The 18,452-nt window shown below is 41.3% G+C and overlaps 2 protein-coding genes across 2 annotated transcripts in view; both read right to left on the bottom strand.

Moving 5' to 3' along the window:
• Positions 1-5,796, bottom strand: part of lrrc8db (leucine rich repeat containing 8 VRAC subunit Db) — a 19,539-nt gene extending 13,743 nt beyond the window's left edge. Inside the window, exon 1 of the mRNA XM_050055732.1 lies at positions 5,645-5,796. Within this exon, the coding sequence (XP_049911689.1) occupies positions 5,645-5,663 (19 nt within the window). The 5' untranslated portion in view covers positions 5,664-5,796. The remainder of the gene's footprint in view (positions 1-5,644) is intronic.
• lrrc8c (leucine rich repeat containing 8 VRAC subunit C) lies at positions 401-18,106 on the bottom strand. Its single transcript, XM_050055734.1, has 3 exons — positions 17,978-18,106; positions 8,418-8,560; positions 401-5,847 (listed from the first exon to the last, which is right to left on the bottom strand). Exons 2-3 carry the CDS (start codon positions 8,553-8,555, stop codon positions 3,598-3,600), a joined length of 2,388 nt encoding a protein of 795 aa, XP_049911691.1. The 5' UTR covers positions 8,556-8,560; positions 17,978-18,106; the 3' UTR covers positions 401-3,597.
• Positions 18,107-18,452: the final 346 nt, after the last annotated feature.

Here is an 18,452-nt window from a genome sequence, read left to right on the forward strand (position 1 = left end):
TCTAGACAACTTTATTTTTTCATCGGTGCCTCATGTGCGTGTAATAATAGACTAATCTCCTTTGCCTTATTAATCCTCACCAGCCAGCAAGTAATATCTAATCCCACAACACAACTGAGAACATACAATGTGCAGTTCCCTTTTAAAAATATCAAGTACAATAACAGATTTAATTGTATTTTTTTCACCACACTGCATCACTGATCGAATCAAATTCATTTTTAAATAGTGGATTTTGTGCTCTTAGAACTTCAATAAATTTCAACCTAAGAAATGAGAATTACATACATATATAAATTTTTATTAGTCAACAACATAAAAAAAACTGTTTATAAATACATTTCTATGAGCTGCAAACATCTTGTGCACATTTCAAGAGCCAAAGAAAAACACCAGTATGACAAAGTCTATAAGTTTAATGCACTTATTTCTATAATACAGAATTATTTAGCCAAGGTATTACATGTTCGTATGTAAGATATATCCTTTGTTTTTTTTGCATGTCTCCTGCTGCACTCCATGTGAACTAACAGTCTCCTGAAGAAAATAAAAATACTTTATAAAGGCAACATAACATATATACAGTACAGCATATGTAAGGCTACTGGCCTAAATTTAAGTGAGGTCTTCAGTTTAGATTTACATTCAGTGATGAAATGATTTTATGATTTTAGCAATGCTTGTTTGCTTTCTTGTTGAGCGTTAGATGAGAAGGTGGATATCGCTCTCTAGTCTGTACACTAAATATGAGGCTACAGACTGGAAGCAGAGGAAAGTAGCTACTCCGATTCTGTCCATAAATTAAACAAATCAGCTTACCAGCACCTCTAAATTGGGATTCATACTCATAGGTTCTGTGTAGACACATACTCTGCACCATAGCCTAATGTACACCTCCCCAGAAATTTAACTACACATCCTCCTGTTTATTTTAGTAGGCTGAAAACCATTAAAACTTAAGGGCCTATGTCCACATAATATTTCTTCTTCAACTTTTTTCAATTGTTCCCAATGAGGAGGGAGCATATCGGCCATCATTTTTCAAAGCGCACTGGCATTTTCTGCAGCCGCTGCGAGCACTTCTATTTAAAATCTCTAAACTTTTCAGAAAGGTGCTGGTGACATCACTGCTGCTCTTTTCACAAGGCTACTGTCACAGTGGATTGTTGTGCTTTTGTCACCTTAACGTTGTCAGCTAAAGGCCAAAACACACCGGCGCCGTATGACGCGCGTCAAAACAGCCGCCCCCATTATTTTCTATTTACAAACCCACACCGGCGGCGGCTCGACGCGCGTCGACGTGCCGCGGCACTTTACGCTATTGTCCTATTTTTCCAGCGTCGCCGCCCTTGAAAAAGCGCTATTTTGTACTTCCCAGCTCTCGCGGACTGGAGTGTGCAGTAGAAATCCGGTTGACGCCCCGCAGCGCGATGCTTTTTGTGTGTGTTGGGGGTGGCACTTGACTCGCGTCAATGACGCTGCCGTCATATGATGCCGCCGGTGTGTTTTGGCCTTAACTGTGTCATTGACCCTGTGTTAACATAGCATTGCATTAGCTACCTATAGCTAACATTAATGGCAAGATATTGTCGTCATAGCAACAAAACCCACGTGCAGCGCATCATTTTATAAAAGCCCTTGGAGCGCTTTTTTATGAAGCCACCTCTTTTGTGCTAATGAAAAATGCTATGTGGACACAGGCCCTAAATTTACCTTTTTTTCACAGATGAAAAAAAACAATAAATTGTGAAGCATTGTAAGTCGTGTGTGAGTTTTATCCTGGCTTCATATAAGTAGTGGAAAGCTCCACTAGCAGCTAGGCTAACTTATTCAATGTAAAATGCCTCAGGTTTGTGCTAATATCATTAGCATGTTGTATTTGTAGGGGAAACATGTCAAGTAAAAGACCGTTGTTTTGTTGGTGTATCTTGTGAGTTTCACTGCAACTGATTTTTGTAATGTACCTTTGTTAAATGTTTCCGTTGTTCCTAGCTTCATATGAGTGGAGGAAAACTCCATTAGTGGCTAGGCTAATTTATGCAATGTAAAATGCCTCAGGCTTGTGCTAATAACATTAGCATGTTGTATTTGTAGGGAAAACGTGTCGAGTAAAAGACAGTTGTTGGTGAATCTTGTGAGTTACAATGCAGCTGAAATTTATAACGTTACCTCCTGGCTTCATATGAGTAGAGGAAAACTCCACTAGCAGCTAGGCTAATTTATGCAATGTAAAATGTCATAGGCCTTTGCTAAGATTGTTAGCATGTTGTATATGGAGGGAAAACGTGTCTAGCAAAAGACAAGTGTTTTATCTGTAAACCTTGCAGGTTATAATGGAGCCAGATTCTGTAGTTGTGTTTAATATTGTCACTATTGAGCCAAATTGAATGTGTTTTAAGTATTTTTTTAATAAATCCAACTTTGCAGCCTTAATCAGCATTAAAGTCCAGAAATTAAGAAAGGAACTCCAGGACAAAACCAGGACAAAAATAGTCCAGCATGCAGCTCCCGAATAACCCACAACTTGCCATTTTAACATTTCAGTTTTTGTGTAATATTAACAAAATACGCTATAACGTGTGAATTAATTAGTTTCAAAGTTGGTGGTAGGTTCACCTTCTGAAAGATCATGGCTGTTTCCAGCTGTTTCCCTCTTCCAGTCTTTGTGCTAAGCTAAGTTAACTGCCTGCTGGCTATAGTTTCATGTTTAACTTACAGATATGAGATTGATGTTAATATTCACATTTAACTCCAAGCAAGAAAGCAAGACCGCGTATGTCCAAAAATGCTAAACTATTCCTTTAAGTAGGTCTTGCGAATGGATAATATGCAGCCCAGTTGCCAGAGGAAAATGTTGGCACTGCACATTTCTGCAAACCAAAAATACGTAACATTTGTATGTTTCCTACATACCATACAAACGTTCTAAACCGACGGAGTATATGAGTTGATTTTGTCATCTGGAGGGGGAGGGCACCGTAGATGGCCTGACGCCTGGGAGAGACACCTGCCAGGCTGCAGACCACTGTTCAGGACCAATAAACACCAAAATGAACACTTAGCTCTTCACTGCTAAGTTCTGAGCAGCTTTTTAGCCACCAAATGTGGTTGTTTTTTAGTGAGCTGTCACTGTTTTTACACCGAAGATAGTGCCACAAAAAGAGGCTGTTTTTTACTGAGACATTGCTACGTTTCCTGCCAGGATAGTGCCATCAAAAGCGGGTAGTTCAAGCCAAAACGTGAGCTTTTCTTAACCATTTATGCCAAACACAACCACAAGTTTCAACCTATCTGCTAGCATATATAATTGCATACAAATGTAACGTATCCATAGTTTGCCGAAACGTATGCCTACATTTTTTCAGGCGACAGGGTTGTAACATGTCAATAAACAACAAAACAAGCACTCCTGTTGCAGCCACACTCTATGTGACAATAAATGAATAAGTAATTTTTCCCCTCGTCAAAGAAACTGGAAGAATAACTTTCTTAACAGTAGTGTAATACTTAAATATGGTAATGAGTTCATACAAAAAAAAAATGCTCTGCAGTGGTAGACAGAACAGACAGCAGGCACTGTGGCTACAATAAGGCGTCTCACTCAGCCTTCATTTGGTCCCTGACATCAGAAGGCAGAGTTTCAAACAGTGTCTCTTCCACCATAAGGCCACTGCGCTTCAAAGCACGACAGCAAGCAAGCTCTTGGGGCAGGAACTCAAAGTGGTTGCATTTGAGGTCCAAGTATGTCAGAAGAGCTAGGTAGGAAATTTTTGGTGAGAGTATGGACAGCGAGTTTTTGCCGAGCTTTAGTGTTTTGAGCTTTTTGCAAAAGAAAAGCTCATCTGGTAGATTTTCGATTTTGTTGCAGGTGACAGAGAAATACTGGAGACTCTGAAGGACTCCGATTTCTGGAGGGATGAATCTGATGTCATTGTTGGACAGGTCCAGGTAGCGCAGCTTGTTGCACAAGAACAGGTGCGAAGGCAAAATCTCGATCTTGTTGTGGCTGAAGTAGAGGCGCTCTAGGCTGCCGAGCTTCTTGATATGCTCCGGGATGTACATGATGCCATTGTACCAAAGTTTGAGGCAAGTGAGTTTTCGAAGATGCTGGAAGCTGATGATCTCCTCTATTGAGCGAAGGTTGTTCTCTTTCAGGTCAAGCTCTTGCAGATTCGTTAGGCTGAAGATTGCATGTGGGATGCGTTCCAGATCACAACGCACAAGTTCCAACTCGATCAGGTTGGTCATCTTTTTCAGGTTGTTGAGCATTACTAGCTTAGTGCCATCATTGTGTAAGTACAGGCGCTGCAGGTGGCTGGAAACATCCACGATAGACTGGGGTATCTTGGTCAAATTACTCTTAAGGGAGAGAGTTTTCAGGCACTTCAACTCCCGCAGTGACTCAAGAACTATATTTTTGGAGGCATCAGGGCTCAGAGACCCGGTGAGATAGAGCTCCTCTAAGCTGCGCAGGCCATACATCCAGTTTGGAAGTTCCCTGTTATCATCGAATTTCACACGAAGCACTTTCAGGTTCTCTTTGAGGAAGGAGGTAGCTGTTGTGTGCAACTTTAGAGAGCATTGGTAAAGAGACAGCTCCTGAAGGTCTTCCAGCTGAGAGATTGAAGCAGAGATGGTGACATTGTTGATGATCTCCAGCTTGAGTGACTGCAGCTCCGTCAACTCAAAGACAGTGTCGGGTAACCCAGGGAGCATGAACAGCTGAAGTTCAAGTCTGTTGTTGCCGTTAGTCTGCAGTCTCTGGCGCAATTTCTCCGGGGTCCACTCATGATTGAGGTTCAGCTGTTTCAGTTTGTTCTCACTGACCTCAGAGAGAAAAACTGCAAATCGTTTAGAGTACAGCGGGTCGTACTGATCGATCATGTGTAGCATGAAAGCAAAGTCGTTTTTGACGTCCGGGATGTCGTTGATGCCTGTTTCCTGTCGCACATACTCAAAGGAGTATTCTTTCAGTGAGCGGTAAAACAGCCAGTAAGAGGTGTAAAGGCTTGTTAACCCATAGACAGCTACTAAACACAGGTAACAGTAAGACAGCTTAGAAAACAGGTGAGCCATTGTGTGATTACATTCGAAATCTTTGTAGCCTGTCATGTCCTGGATCTCAACTTCGCAACGCACTCTGTTCCGCACTTTATTGACGAGAGAGCTATTATAGGCAATGATCAGGAGGAATTTAAACACCTTGAACACTGTCTGACGAACGTACATAAGATACAGGATGTCTCCTTCCTCAACGTGCAAACGGAACTTCTTCACCTTTTCAAAAAGAGCTTTAGCTTGTTCACCCTCTTTTTTATCAAGAACACTTGCTGATGGCTTTTCAACTACAATCTTTTCCGGGATCGACCGGAGGGACTGGGTCTTCTCCAGGCTTCCTTCTCCAGGAGACACAATGATGTTGGACCTTGAGGTGGCGCTCTTTTTATGGTCCTTTTCCTCGGGATTTTCTCCGGACACCTCCGACAAAGCTCGTGTGGTCCACGGAGAGTCGAAGCACTTGCCGAGCATGGAGATAAAATGCTCTATTTTAGAGCTCGAGCCGGGGAATTTGAACCAGAAGTTGCTGCACACCATGAAAACAAGAGTGTGTATAAGAACCAAATAAGGAAAGTACTTGGCATACCAGTGCAGAGCCTTCTCATAACACATCTGATTGATGAAACTGTACTGTTGAAGATCCAGATCTGTTTTCAGGCCTGTCATTTCTTTTGGTATGGCTGATATGTTGGGCTGCAGATGTAACAGTGATTTCACTTCCACTTCACTTGTGTTCTCCGAAGGCGCCGGCACTCTCTGAGGAAGGCATATGATTTTATCTTGCATTACCTGAAACGAAATGTAGAAAAAAAAACAAAGATTAGAGTAACTAAAAGACATTATTTCGTAATTGTCCTCACCAACGCAGCCTCATGCATTACTTTATGGCAGGACTGCTTTTAGTCTGAAGGCCCACTTATTCCCCTTCTCCACCAACATTAGTGCACATATGAGAGTTTCTTTAAACGTAAATCCCTCCCATTGCAAGTATGCCTCCATTTTGTTTTTTTCCTGGTGTGTCATGAATGTGCCAGAAAATGGGGCTAGTAAAGAGTAGAAAGCAGCATGGAGGCCAGTGAAAACATTAGTGGTTACTTCTTTTTTATAACTGTTACTTCCTTAGTCTCTCTTTCAAACAAGATGGCGACTCATTTGGAACAATGTTTGAGTGCTGCTTGGACAGAGGTGGATTGATCTTGTGGCTGAGATGACAAAGAGTTGCAGAAGTCACCGACGGTTGTGCCGGAAAAGGGGCTAAAATTAGCGCGCCCATCTGGTTATCATGGGTCCATCACTGCAGATTGGAGCCAAAGCCGATTAAGACGTGTAACAACTGGGAATGCCAATTGTAACCTTTCACACCAAAGACAAAAATCAGATGTTAGTAGGAGTTATTGGGTTTTTTGTCCAGTGGGAAAGGGGCTGTGAAGAGACCTGAATTACCCAGATGAATATTACCTGGAGAAAGCCAATTTATTGGGCATCTGAATGCAAAATTATCAGTGATCATCATCTGCACGCTACATCACCATCAACCGCCATATGCGCTCAAGTATGGAGACACACTGAGGGGCACAACCTGTGCTGCTGAATCTATTGTGCATGAGACCCAGGAGCGTCAAAAAATGGCAGAATGAATCACTGGTTCAAGCATAGACTGTATATGAAGATGGACAACACGTCTCCACTTATCCCCACTGTAGAAGAGTGAGGCTAAAATATCTTGCATACTGCTACTGCCATCTTGTTCGGTTCTGGTGACATCATTCAGAGTCAGAGTCTGCACATTAGCGATATCCGCGGTATCAAGTTTCCCGCCCATACACCCGTCCAACCAATCATTTGCAGTGCCACTGAATGTGAACCCAACTGGCTCACACAGTTGTCAATCATGTTATAAAATCCCCATTTTATAGCATTAAGTAACTAATTGAAGCCAAACCTGTCAGAAAAACAAACACTTGTTCATACAGCAGCCTGATATAAACTTACTTGCAGTTCTAGGTGTCCGGTCAACAATTTTACAGACCCCTCTTTTTCAATGGTGGACAAATGCTGCAATACCGCAAGTGGCCACTGGGAAGGCAAGACTTGGCTGTATTCCTGGGGATGTGGTTTGGCAGAGGCTCTTTCCCGTCTGCAGTAATGCGTTGACACACTGCCAACAAAGAGCTTTATAGAAGTGCTCATGGTGTATAAAGTGAACTTGCTGCACGTTTACAAGGATTTACAGTGACCAGGTTAATACGGTGCATTTTATGATGACCTGTGTGACCTGATGTCTTTCAGTAACCTGGGTTACTGAGTACATGTAAACATACTGGACAAAACACTGGACAAAAGCTGGTGTCAGTGAACATCTGTAAACTGCCTGCCTTTGGTGAATGACGATAAACTGGTGCTTCACTCTGCAATGCTAATAACAGGAAATGGGCGCTTAAATTCAATGGTGGCCGGGCTGAAGGGGAAACACTCCTTGTTTGGAGTCAGATAATCTGAAACTATTACAGTATGTAAATGCAATGCAGCTGTGATGCAGCACATCAGACTGAAGTGCAAAGTCAGGTCTGCTCGGGTCTCTGAGGAGCTGCTCTGCAGAACATTACAGTCTCATTCTCCCTCTGTGTGTGTTTCTCCCTCTAAATATAAATGCACATATTACTGTGTGAGGCAATGAAGTCATTACACAAAATGGCATGTTGATAATATCCTGACTTATGAAGTAAACTTGACTAGGTAAACAATTATCCACTCATTTACTAACTGTTAGATCATGTCCAAACACTGTTACAGTGAGATCTGGGAACAATAGCTACTTCGACTCTGACAAATATCCTGTTAACAGTTTTTCTGAAAATGTTTTGGTATAATTTCTGGGATTTACACTACTGAGTGCTGCAGGAGCCAAAATAACGACCCCTTTTCCACACAGAGAGAGATTTTAAGCACCAGGCCACAAGAGTTTGGAATCTTATGTTTACTAAAAGGGGGCTGGGTGGGTAAATGTTTCCACTGGTAAACTCCTGTCGGGCTGAATGCTTCCTTTGCTGCTCAGTCCAGGTTGTAAAAGCAGGGAAATAGTGCTTTTGAGCTGGTGCCAGTGCAGGAGGCAGAGCAGTAATGTTCTATCAGAGAGCCTGTGCTTGTGCTAGTAAATTAAATTACTCTAGATTTAATAAAAGAAACAGTAGGACAACTCCTTTTATCTCATAAACATGCTGCAGTTCAAACTCATGTTACATTAGTGTGCATTAGCTACAACTCTCCCTCACTGTCATTTGAAAAGTGGAAGCACAGGCAGCACAAGCCATTACATAAACTTATGCAACACATGAAGGTGGAGCCCGTACGTCACTGACCTGAAGAGTGCATCCAAAGACGCCGATCATGAGCATGATTACAGACAAGTAGTCGGTGAACACATCCCACCACGGCTTCAGGACTCTAAACGCTGGCTGCTGTTCAGAGAACTGCCGGAATTCCATCACAGGAATCATGATACCTTTAACAAAAGAGAGGAAAAATATCCACATAGCTTTTAGTTAGTACAATGGGACACATGGTTTGGCAACAGAGGGGCAAAACAATGACATAATTTAATTCACAGTATAAAGGATATTCTGGTTTATAACGACTCACAGCAGAGTTCAGCCTTTACTAATGACCCCCTCAAGATTAACTGTAATAACAAGTTTTCATCTAGTGCACCGTACCTACGGTGTAGTCTCTGCATCAACATACCTTACGCTACAGCCTGATGTGCACCTTCCCAGAAATGTAACTACACGTCACGGCAACACAGACCTCCTGTCTATTTCTGTAAGCTGAAACCATTTCCCTCAGTGGAAACAAAGCTTTTATTTACTTTAATGTCACAGATAAGAAACAATAAATTGTGAAGACAATAAAGCCTCCACAAAATAGCATTTTAACTCTTCTCTATGATTTATCCTGGCTTCATATGAGTAGAGGAAATCTCTGCTAGTCGCTAGGCGAATTTATACAATGTAAAATAGGTTTGTGCTAATAACGTTCGCATGTTATATTTGTTTGGAAAACGTGTTTAGTATAAGACAGTTGTTTTGTCGGTGAACCTTGTGAGTTGTAACAGAGCTGAATTTTTTAACGTTACCTTTATTAAATGTTGCTGTTGTCCCTGGCTTCATATGAGTAGGGGAAAAGTCTGCTAGCCACTAGGCTAATTTATACAATGTAAAATACCATGGGCTTGTGCTAGAAACATTAGCATGTTGTATTTGTGGGGAAAATGTGTCCAGATAAAGACAAGCGCTTTGTCTGTGAATGCTGTGAGTTATAGTGAAGCTGATTTGTGTACTTGTGTTTGTTTATTTGTTTATTTAGCACGTATTTAAAAAAAAGTCAACATTACAATTACCATAAAAAAATTGACAATCAGTAATACAATTACCATTAAAACAATTTACAGTCGGTGATTTAAGAACATCTTTTTAGGAAAAAAATAAATAAACAAAAGAACAATGGGGAACATGCAAGGAGGTCCAAAAAACCCTCAAGGGACTTGACAAGAGGACTTCACTAGATAAACATTAAATTAAACATTGTCATGTGCATAAAGGCATGATATCACACTCACACCCACACCCTCACACACACACACACACACACACACACAGATACAGAGATCAGGTCGTTGTTATTGATATAGCAAGAAATGTTTCACAGATTTTTTAAATGATTCATAAGAAAGTTTAACAAAGTGGGGAGGAAGAGAATTCCATAACATGGAATCTCTGTGAGAGATCTTAAATTGGGATGAAATAGTTCGCGATTGAGGAGGTCGGAGCTGGGATGCTTTTCGGGTTAAAAAATTGTGAAATTGATTGTTTGGGGAAAAGAAATTGTGAAAGAAAGTAGGAAGTGTTTTATTTAAAGAACCATATACAAATTGAGTAATTTGGAGCTTATTAATCTGATAAATATTGAGGATGCCAAATTTATGAAACAAAGGTAATGAATGACTTCTTGGAGCTGAAAAGGCAATAATTCTCATAGCTTGTTTTTGAAACCTACAAATTGGTTGCAGTTTTGTCTGGTGAGTACTGGCCCAGGCAATGTTGCAGTAACTGATAAAGGGATAAATCATAGAATAATAAAGGTTGAGGGAAACTTTTGTGTTTAAAAGATAACAAATTTTTCCAATTATTCCAATATTTTTTGCAATTTTAGATGAAATAAATGAAAAGTGAGGCTTCCAGGATAGGTTTTTATCAATTAGTACACCAAGAAAATTAGTTGATTCAACATTAGCTATTGAAACATTATCAATCAACACTGCTATATTCTTGGTGAGCTTCTTGTGATTGTAACTAAACAGAATAAAATTTGTTTTCTTAATGTTTAGTGACAATTTATTGATTTTGAACCATTTGGAGATTTTGTCTAACTCTTCATTGACAACTTTCATAATTACATTAGGATTTCTATGGGAATAAAACAAACTAGTATCATCAGCAAATAAAATTTTGGATAGCTGATCTGATACATTGGACAAATCATTGATATAAATAAGAAATAACAATGGCCCGAAGATTGATCCCTGGGGAACACCACACTTTATAGTAAGAGGGGGAGAGTTCACTCCTTTAAAAGCAACAAATTGTTTTCGGTGCTCTAAGTAACTGGTAAACCACAACAATGCCTGCTCATCCAGTCCCAAATATTTCAATTTTTGTAACAAAATAAGATGATCTACGGTGTCAAATGCTTTTGACAAATCTAAGAAAATTCCAATGGTGTATTCTTTGTTATCATTGGCTCTGTGTAATTCATTAGTAAGATGGGTAATAGCCATGTGGGTGTGTAGTGTGAAACTGTCTCTATTAAGCCATGTTTAATGTGTGTTTGATAAACTTTACAGCACTTCACAGAAACCCTACCGCCGTCTAGTGTTTTGGAGGTGTAACTGTATCAAAAAATGGCATTTTTATACTGGTTGTTATTTTCTCCTCTCAGCCATTTCCACATAGTTAGAAAATGTTGGCTGTGCACAAACCAGGACCAGGAAGTGTGTCAGGCTTTGAAGCCAATTTTCGTAGTGGCCAAATAGTGCATTTAAACGGACACGTCACGTGATGCCATAGGGCCCAGACAGACTTTTTCCAGTAGTCTTACACTGGGAAAGAGATGTCTGTAAATCAAAGGATACATTTTTGTGAGCATCACAACCCCAGCAAAATGACTCCTTTCACTATTTGAATTTTATCTATTTGGTCCAGTAACATTTGGAGAGTCTAGATGAGTCTCAAAATTAAATCATTATCACCCTTCTAGTTAGCAAAGTGCTAAACCAGAAGTAGCCGTCTCAAGTCTCTAAGGTGCCTGCTCTTTGGGCCACATGTTGGAAAAGCTGTGTTGATCATCTGGGTAATTTCATATGCTGCAAGTGAATGTTTTTGGTTTCATGTGCCACTGAGCAACTTTGATCGCAATGAACAGGGCGTCGCCTCCAACGCTGTGTCCAGTACTCGGACGGTGAAAGCCAGTTGCATGGGAAGGGGCGTGTCTGATGATGTGACATCACTTTGGCCATACGAACACTCGCGAAGCTGCAGATTTTTTGCCCATGTAGCCCATTTTTTGTACGCCTAGCAAGCGAGCCGCCTGCGCATACTCCATTTACAGTGGTAAAGTCAGTGTTTAGTTGGATATTCACTCCAGTACCAGCGGCATCGCTTACCAAAATTTCATCCAATGTTGGCAGCAGCAGGATGGTTAGCTCACCTCCCAGCCCTCCTGTTTGTAGGGGCTGACGCCAAACTGTAATTATAGTACTGATGGAACTGCATGCATGTCTACGCATCTGTCCACAGACATCCGCTGCAGACAGTATGTCCTCGCCTTAAGTGTCGTTAATCCTGGACCTCTAAACCCAACGAGTCCTCCTTTGCCAGTCTCCAGAGCGGCTATGAACCTTCAATTTTCCCACGTTGTCCTCTTTGGCATTAGCTCAGTAGAAAACGGAGACCAGCAAATACAAATGTTTCCTCAAACTGTTGAGTCCCTCTGAAGTGGAGCTCCAACATTACACAAATGCACATTACAAATGTAATTATTTAAAAGTCAGTGCCCCCATAAGAATAACTAATGACTCATTTTGTAGAGCTTGTGTTTGGACATTGACTTCACAGTCTCAGAGGCCAGCTTGTTTGTGAAGTGGCTTCCCACACCACGACTGACAAAACTGAATTAAACCAGATCTCATCCCTTCCGTTGTTTACACACAGCACAATCCTCAAACTATTAATCTCTTCAAAGACTTTAAAACCTGTCTTTGGTAACAGCTGTAGCATGAAGACGAGTGGTGTATCCCTGATGCAGCTTTCTGCTCACACTCTCCGTGGTCACCTTCTGTAAAGAGCTTACTCCAGCTGCAAGTGTCCTATTTCCAATATCAGTCTGGCAGCGAGTTGGCTGCAGTGTCATTCAAACTTAAAAGGCCTTGTTGATGAAAATTCTGCAGGAGTACCAATGATTTTTGTAGTAAAACATCTCAGTGTGGAAGACATTTAGCATGAGTCTATCACAGCCATTGGATCGGCTGGAACAGCAATAAAAATGCTAAGAATTTAAAACACCATCCAAATACAAACATGTTTTGTGTGTGTATAGAATTTTGAGCAGGTATAATGAATAATCTACAAGGTGCCAGACCATAATGTACAGTGTTTTATCATCTGCAACTCCACAGTGCCAAAGAGACAGGTGCTGTCAATAGCTGAATACATCCACACTCACACTTAAGTTCATTATTAATGAGTTTAGCGGTAAGGAATCATTGAATAGGTTGCTAAAAGCCTGGGGGCTTTTAGAGAGATCATATTTTTGATAGTTCAATTAAGTTTTCCACACAAAATGTCTTTACTGATTCTTCCATCTCAGTGTCGTGACAGCTGGCAGGACGGGTAGGAGCCACTCAGGGGTGTTTACACCAGACTGTCTACGGATGGTTGACTTTAAAGGGTCAGTTCAGCCAAATTACAAGACACATTTTTCTCACTTAGCTCCAGTTGTATCTATCCATGCCAAGGTTTGAGAAATCCATCGCGCTGGAATTTTGTTGCTAACACTGGTACATGTTTGTTTAATTTTGAAAAAGCAGAAACATCTGTATCCTGGAACAATGAAACTCAGGACGCGTTCACACTGGTACTGTTTGGTCCGCTTTAAACGATCCCTGGTCCGCTTCCACAGATAGTTCGGTTCGTTTGGAGTGGTGTGAATGCTCATTCAAACTCTGGTGCTGACCAAATGAGCAAACCCTGGTCCGCTTGAAAGCTGGGGGTCTCGGTTCACTTGCAAGTGAACCCTGGTGTGGTTCGCTTACAGTGGGAAATGCAAGTGGACTATCCAGGGAACCAAAGAGAGGAAGTGAACCAAAGAGAGGACGTAGAGCGCAGTGCATTTTGGGTAGAAAAAAACAAAGCCAACAAAAACGAAAAAGTTGGAAAATGTCTCGTGGGCAGACGTGGAGTAGTGAGGAGGTGCAGGAGCTTATTGATATATGGTCAGAGGACTATATATCGCAGTTGCTTGCGGCTACCCACAATGGATTTCCGTTTTCGGTCCTGGCCAATCGATGAGCAGCGTTTTCTTCTTCCTCATGCTTTTTTTCTTCCTGCTCAGTGGTTGTTTCGGGCAATACCGCCCCCAAATGAGCAGCATTTGTAACTGTGTGACGTTGTTCAGGCGGTTCGGTCCGCTGTGCAGTGTGAAAGTGAACCGAACCAAATGAAGGTGTGAAATTTTTCGGCATTCTCCACCCAGTCGAACCGATTCCCCCGGACTATCCTGGTGTGAATGCACCCTCAGACATCACTGTGAACAGTTTTTACTGAAGCAACTTTTTAAAGAAATAAATAATCCCTATGAAAAGTGTTAATTTTTCGGGTCTTTTCCTACGAAAAACAATGCACCAAAATTCGTACATATCCCACGTGTTTTGAAAGGCTGCCCTCACTTGACCAACACGCTGATGGCAGTAAACAAGGCAGCAGTCCTGAGAGGTAGGTCCCAACCATATTTCTTTTCCTAAATCTAACCTCCATAACTTAACGTTAATTACGTAATGGTACGTTAAGGACGAAATGTCAAAAAACGAAATTGTGCCAGGGACTTTCCCCTGCAGTTGCATGTTCGGATGCTTGTGAACGTTGAGTCATTTTAAGGTACATTCCCACCAGATTTCTTTCCATAAACCTAACCTCCTTAACTTAGCTTAAATTACGTAATGGTACGTTCAGAACGAAACATCAAAAAACAAACTTTCGCCTGGGACTTTGCACTGGAATTGTGTGTTAGGTAGCATGTAAACTTTGAGTCATTTTAAGCAACGTCCTCACCATGTTTCTTTTCCTAAACCTAACCTCCATAACTTTACGTTAATTACATAACTGTACGTTAAGGAAGTACTTTTACAAAGTACTGTACTTAAGTACAAATTTGCTGCACTTGAGCATTCTGTATTTCAGCCAGAAATAAATGTTGGCATTGTACATTTATGCAAACCATAAATATGTTAGGGTTAGGGTTATCTATCTATCTATCTATCTATCTATCTATCTATCTATCTATCTATCTAAAACATGATCTTTTCTTAACTATAACAAAGTGTTTTCTTTGCCTACACCTTCCCACACGTTAACTTTCGTGTTGTTGAGTCCACGCCCCTCCTAGTTGTTGAAGTTTTTAGGTATCTGCTACATAATAATGTATGTTTTATTTATTAATTTTGTGAGAGCTTTATGCTCACTATTTTATACTTCTACTCCACAACATTGTAAAATTGGGCTTCTCAGTCCATTAAAATTATTTGAATTAAAAAATTATTACTTTGAAGATTACGATTTTACACACAAAACAAAAGATAAACTTTTATTGGGGGCTTTTGAACTGTGGATTGATTTTCTGTCAATGCTCTGGAGTCCTCACACAGATTGTATTGCTGAATGACAGACTGCTTATCTTGCATACTGATGACCTACTTTAGTTAAAAACTTGTATATTTTTGTTCAGGGAGTGACAGGAAGGGATGAGAGCAGCACAAACTGCAACCTAACAATGGCGATAAACCCAGCCTACAAATTTATATATATATACATAGTTTTACTGTTGATACTCAGAGTATATTTTGATTGGACTTAAAGGACTGTTAAGAGCAGGACATTACATGGTACATGGTATTACAGCTTTTCACTTTGATAAAAGATCTGATTACTCCTTCCACCACTGGTGTTCTATTGGGTTATCCAGCTGCAGGGCAGTTGATACTGATCATGGTTATTGCTTTTTTAGATGTCATTTTTCAATGCTGGGCGCACCACAAACTAATTTACTGTATTAAAGACATACTCTGGCAATTAAACATTGCACCTTCCTAAAGATGGTGAGCTCACAAGACTCACATAATCAAAAGAATGGTCAAAAATGAAGCAGCAGAGGCAGAGAAATTCTGACTTCTAAAGTCCCAAAAACACTGGATCCTACGTTTCCCATAATGTAGTTCTATAGCGTCTTTTGTTAGACCCTCTTTCCCTCCTACATGCCCAAGTCTTTCAAACCCCGGCCCCATGAGGAGCACTTGGCTTTGAAGCCCCGCCTCCAACACTGAACGCAATCTTTAGTGCTATATCGTAGGCAACTGGACTTGCTTGAGTTTCTTGAAGACCTTTCACTTCTCATCCAAGAGGCTTCTTCAGTGGGGTCTCATTTATAAAACAGTGCATAGGATCCATAACAAAAATGAACGTAAGGAAAAATGTATTCAATCAGACTTCCACTTCACCATCTGCGTCGCCAGTATACAGTCTCCAAAATGTTCGTAAGCATGGGTCAAAGTTTCTCCCATCAAGTCTGTTTTTATAGATCACAGCTGGGGGAAGTGGCGTACGCCTCTTTCAGGCCATGTTTTGTACGTGCTCAAGGTTTATAAACGAGACCCCAATTGCCTACGATATAGCACTTAAGTCCGGTTTCCACCAACCACTTTCGGTATGGTACCTTTGGAACCAAAAATAACCCTTCAGACATGGTACCGTCCAGCACTCGCTGTATTTCCCCGTCAGCGGTGACACAGATGGAAGTCTGCACCTCGTTTATCATCCACTGAACGAGGCTGCACGGTGACATTTTCAGGACAAAATAGAACAGGCTGCAGTGAGAGTCTCTCTCCATGTGATATTCAAAAATAGTGGGTTTGTGCATTTAGTCCTTCTCAGGCAAGCTCAGGGGTTTAGTGTTGCTGTAGCCCACAGGAACGACGCTCTGCTACACTTTTTTTTCTCAGAGTGAGGATAAGAATATGTGCCGTCCTGGTTGAAATTAAAATATATATATGAACACTTGAAGATCCACTCATTAGTAAAAGTGTATATCATATTAAAACTAAAGTGATGGTCAGAGTTGTCATATGGAAATTTAAGGTGTGTTGATTGGTTCATGTCATCAGTTCATACATTGAGTAACATTACAAGTAAACGTTCCACCTTAAAAGTCAATTGAGTAACATTACAAGTAAACGTTCCACCTTAAAAGTCACCAGCAGTCGGCCCAGTGAATTAAATTATTCTTTTCTCTGACTCCAGCTGCTGTGAGAGGCAGCAAAACACCCTTTATTTTTATAGTAACAGTCTAATAAAACTCTCCACAGTATAAACAGTGGTTACATGAGCCTCAAAACCAGCCACAACTCAGCCCTGAGCAGAGTGACTGTCCTCTACTGACCAATCAACGGACTGCAGTGTTAACAGCTCCATCTTTTAGTACCAGATCTGTGTACTAGGTACCCCAACAGAGGGGGGACCAAAAATGGGGACGGTACGGAACGGTTCCATTGGTACCATCCACAACTTTTCACAGTGGAAACTGAAAAAAGTGTACCGAACTGAACTGTATTGCTCAGTGGAAACGGGGCTTAAGATTACCATGACCTGGATGACTGAGAATCTTCACCAACACACTGTATGCAGTTCTCTCTTCTCTTTGTACACCCATGTTCAGACCTTTCACCTCCAGTGTATGATGCAGGCTTTCTGTTGAAAAAGCCAAGAGTGCATGACGCAGGACGACATCATCAGTATTGTTCTTGCGTAAAGTGAATCATGTGGAAATGTGTCCCTTTAAGGTTTGAGTATGAATAAAAGTTATGCTTATAAAATCAAATATACTCACATGGCAAGATACCAACAGTGGTAAGTGAGAAGTGTCCAGCCCTTTAAATTTTTTAATAATAGGGTGGAATCATGAAATAAAAATAGCTCCTGGGTTCTGTGTGTGAAGTCTGTAGTTTGCATTAGGAAAAATCCTGTCTTCCCCCTGGATGAGTCAGCCATTGAGTTGGGCTGACCAGGCCATATCCTTGTCCCTTCCTGACAGGAAATTTGTCCGAATCCCAGATATCCAAAAACAGACATGTTTGGAACACACCCAGCCCCAGGCACACAAAAACTCCTGTCTCGTTAAGGACATGAGGAAGAAAAAAAACTACCCGCATTGCAGAAAGCATATCTTGTGTGATATTAATGAGACACACTTTTATAGACTTTATGTTGAAACGGAAGCTTGTGGAAAAGTGCAAATACAGAGAGAGGAGCTGTGGTTCAACCTGAGATCAGCACAAAGCATCATTAAGTCATCCGGTTAGGAGCTTCCCGTTAGAATAGATTTAAGGCGGCTTGAACGCGGCTTTGAGGCTCATGTACACAAACTAGCGCCTGGTCACAGTGACTGTTTGTCTACAGCAGGTAAAGTAACGGTGATCTCAGTGGAAACTAGTTGGCGAGACGCGCCGCCGACCGCAGATGACGCGATGTAGACGTCGCACCAGTATGCTGTGTATCAAACCTACATTATCACAGTGTTGGTGGCTGTGGTGGTGGTTTACCTTCCTTTAGGTGAGAGCTGGAGATGAGGATGTTCGGCTTTCATGCGATCAGGTCCCGGATCATGATGTGCGCGGTCCGCCAACCTTCCTGGATCCTCGGCCGTTCGGACCATGCAGGCATGTAGTGTCAGGCGGAGGGGCGTGGACTGGAGAGGAGACCGAGCTGAGACTTTAGGGTTTGTGATCGATGCTGTTTATGAGACAGCTGAGAGGGGACAGGGGCCAAAGCTGCAGCTCTCCTCTGCTAATAATACTCACAATAACACCACCATCCGCCTGCATGCTTATTAGATATCTGTTCTCACTTGTCTTTGAATAAAAGTATTTTATCTCAGTTTTATTTAGGCCATTCAGTGCTGGAGGAAGTACTCACATTCTGGGCTCTTAAAACAATGTAACCTACAAGCAGTAAAAGTCCTAAAAATCCTACCTGTGTATAAATTCACAGGTATCATCAGCAAAATGTGCTCAGTAA

The sequence above is a fragment of the Epinephelus moara genome, chromosome 10 (genome assembly GCF_006386435.1).
Source record: "Epinephelus moara isolate mb chromosome 10, YSFRI_EMoa_1.0, whole genome shotgun sequence".
In the NCBI taxonomy this organism is placed as follows: Eukaryota; Metazoa; Chordata; class Actinopteri; order Perciformes; family Serranidae; genus Epinephelus; species Epinephelus moara.

Excerpts from the sequence above, each read along its gene's own strand:
- lrrc8c (XM_050055734.1), bottom strand. The coding sequence starts at position 8,555 with ATGATTCCTGTGATGGAATTCCGGCAGTTCTCTGAACAGCAGCCAGCG. Across the intron at positions 5,848-8,417 it reads TCTTTGGATGCACTCTTCAG|GTAATGCAAGATAAAATCAT; the intron begins GTCAGTGACGTA and ends ATTTCGTTTCAG.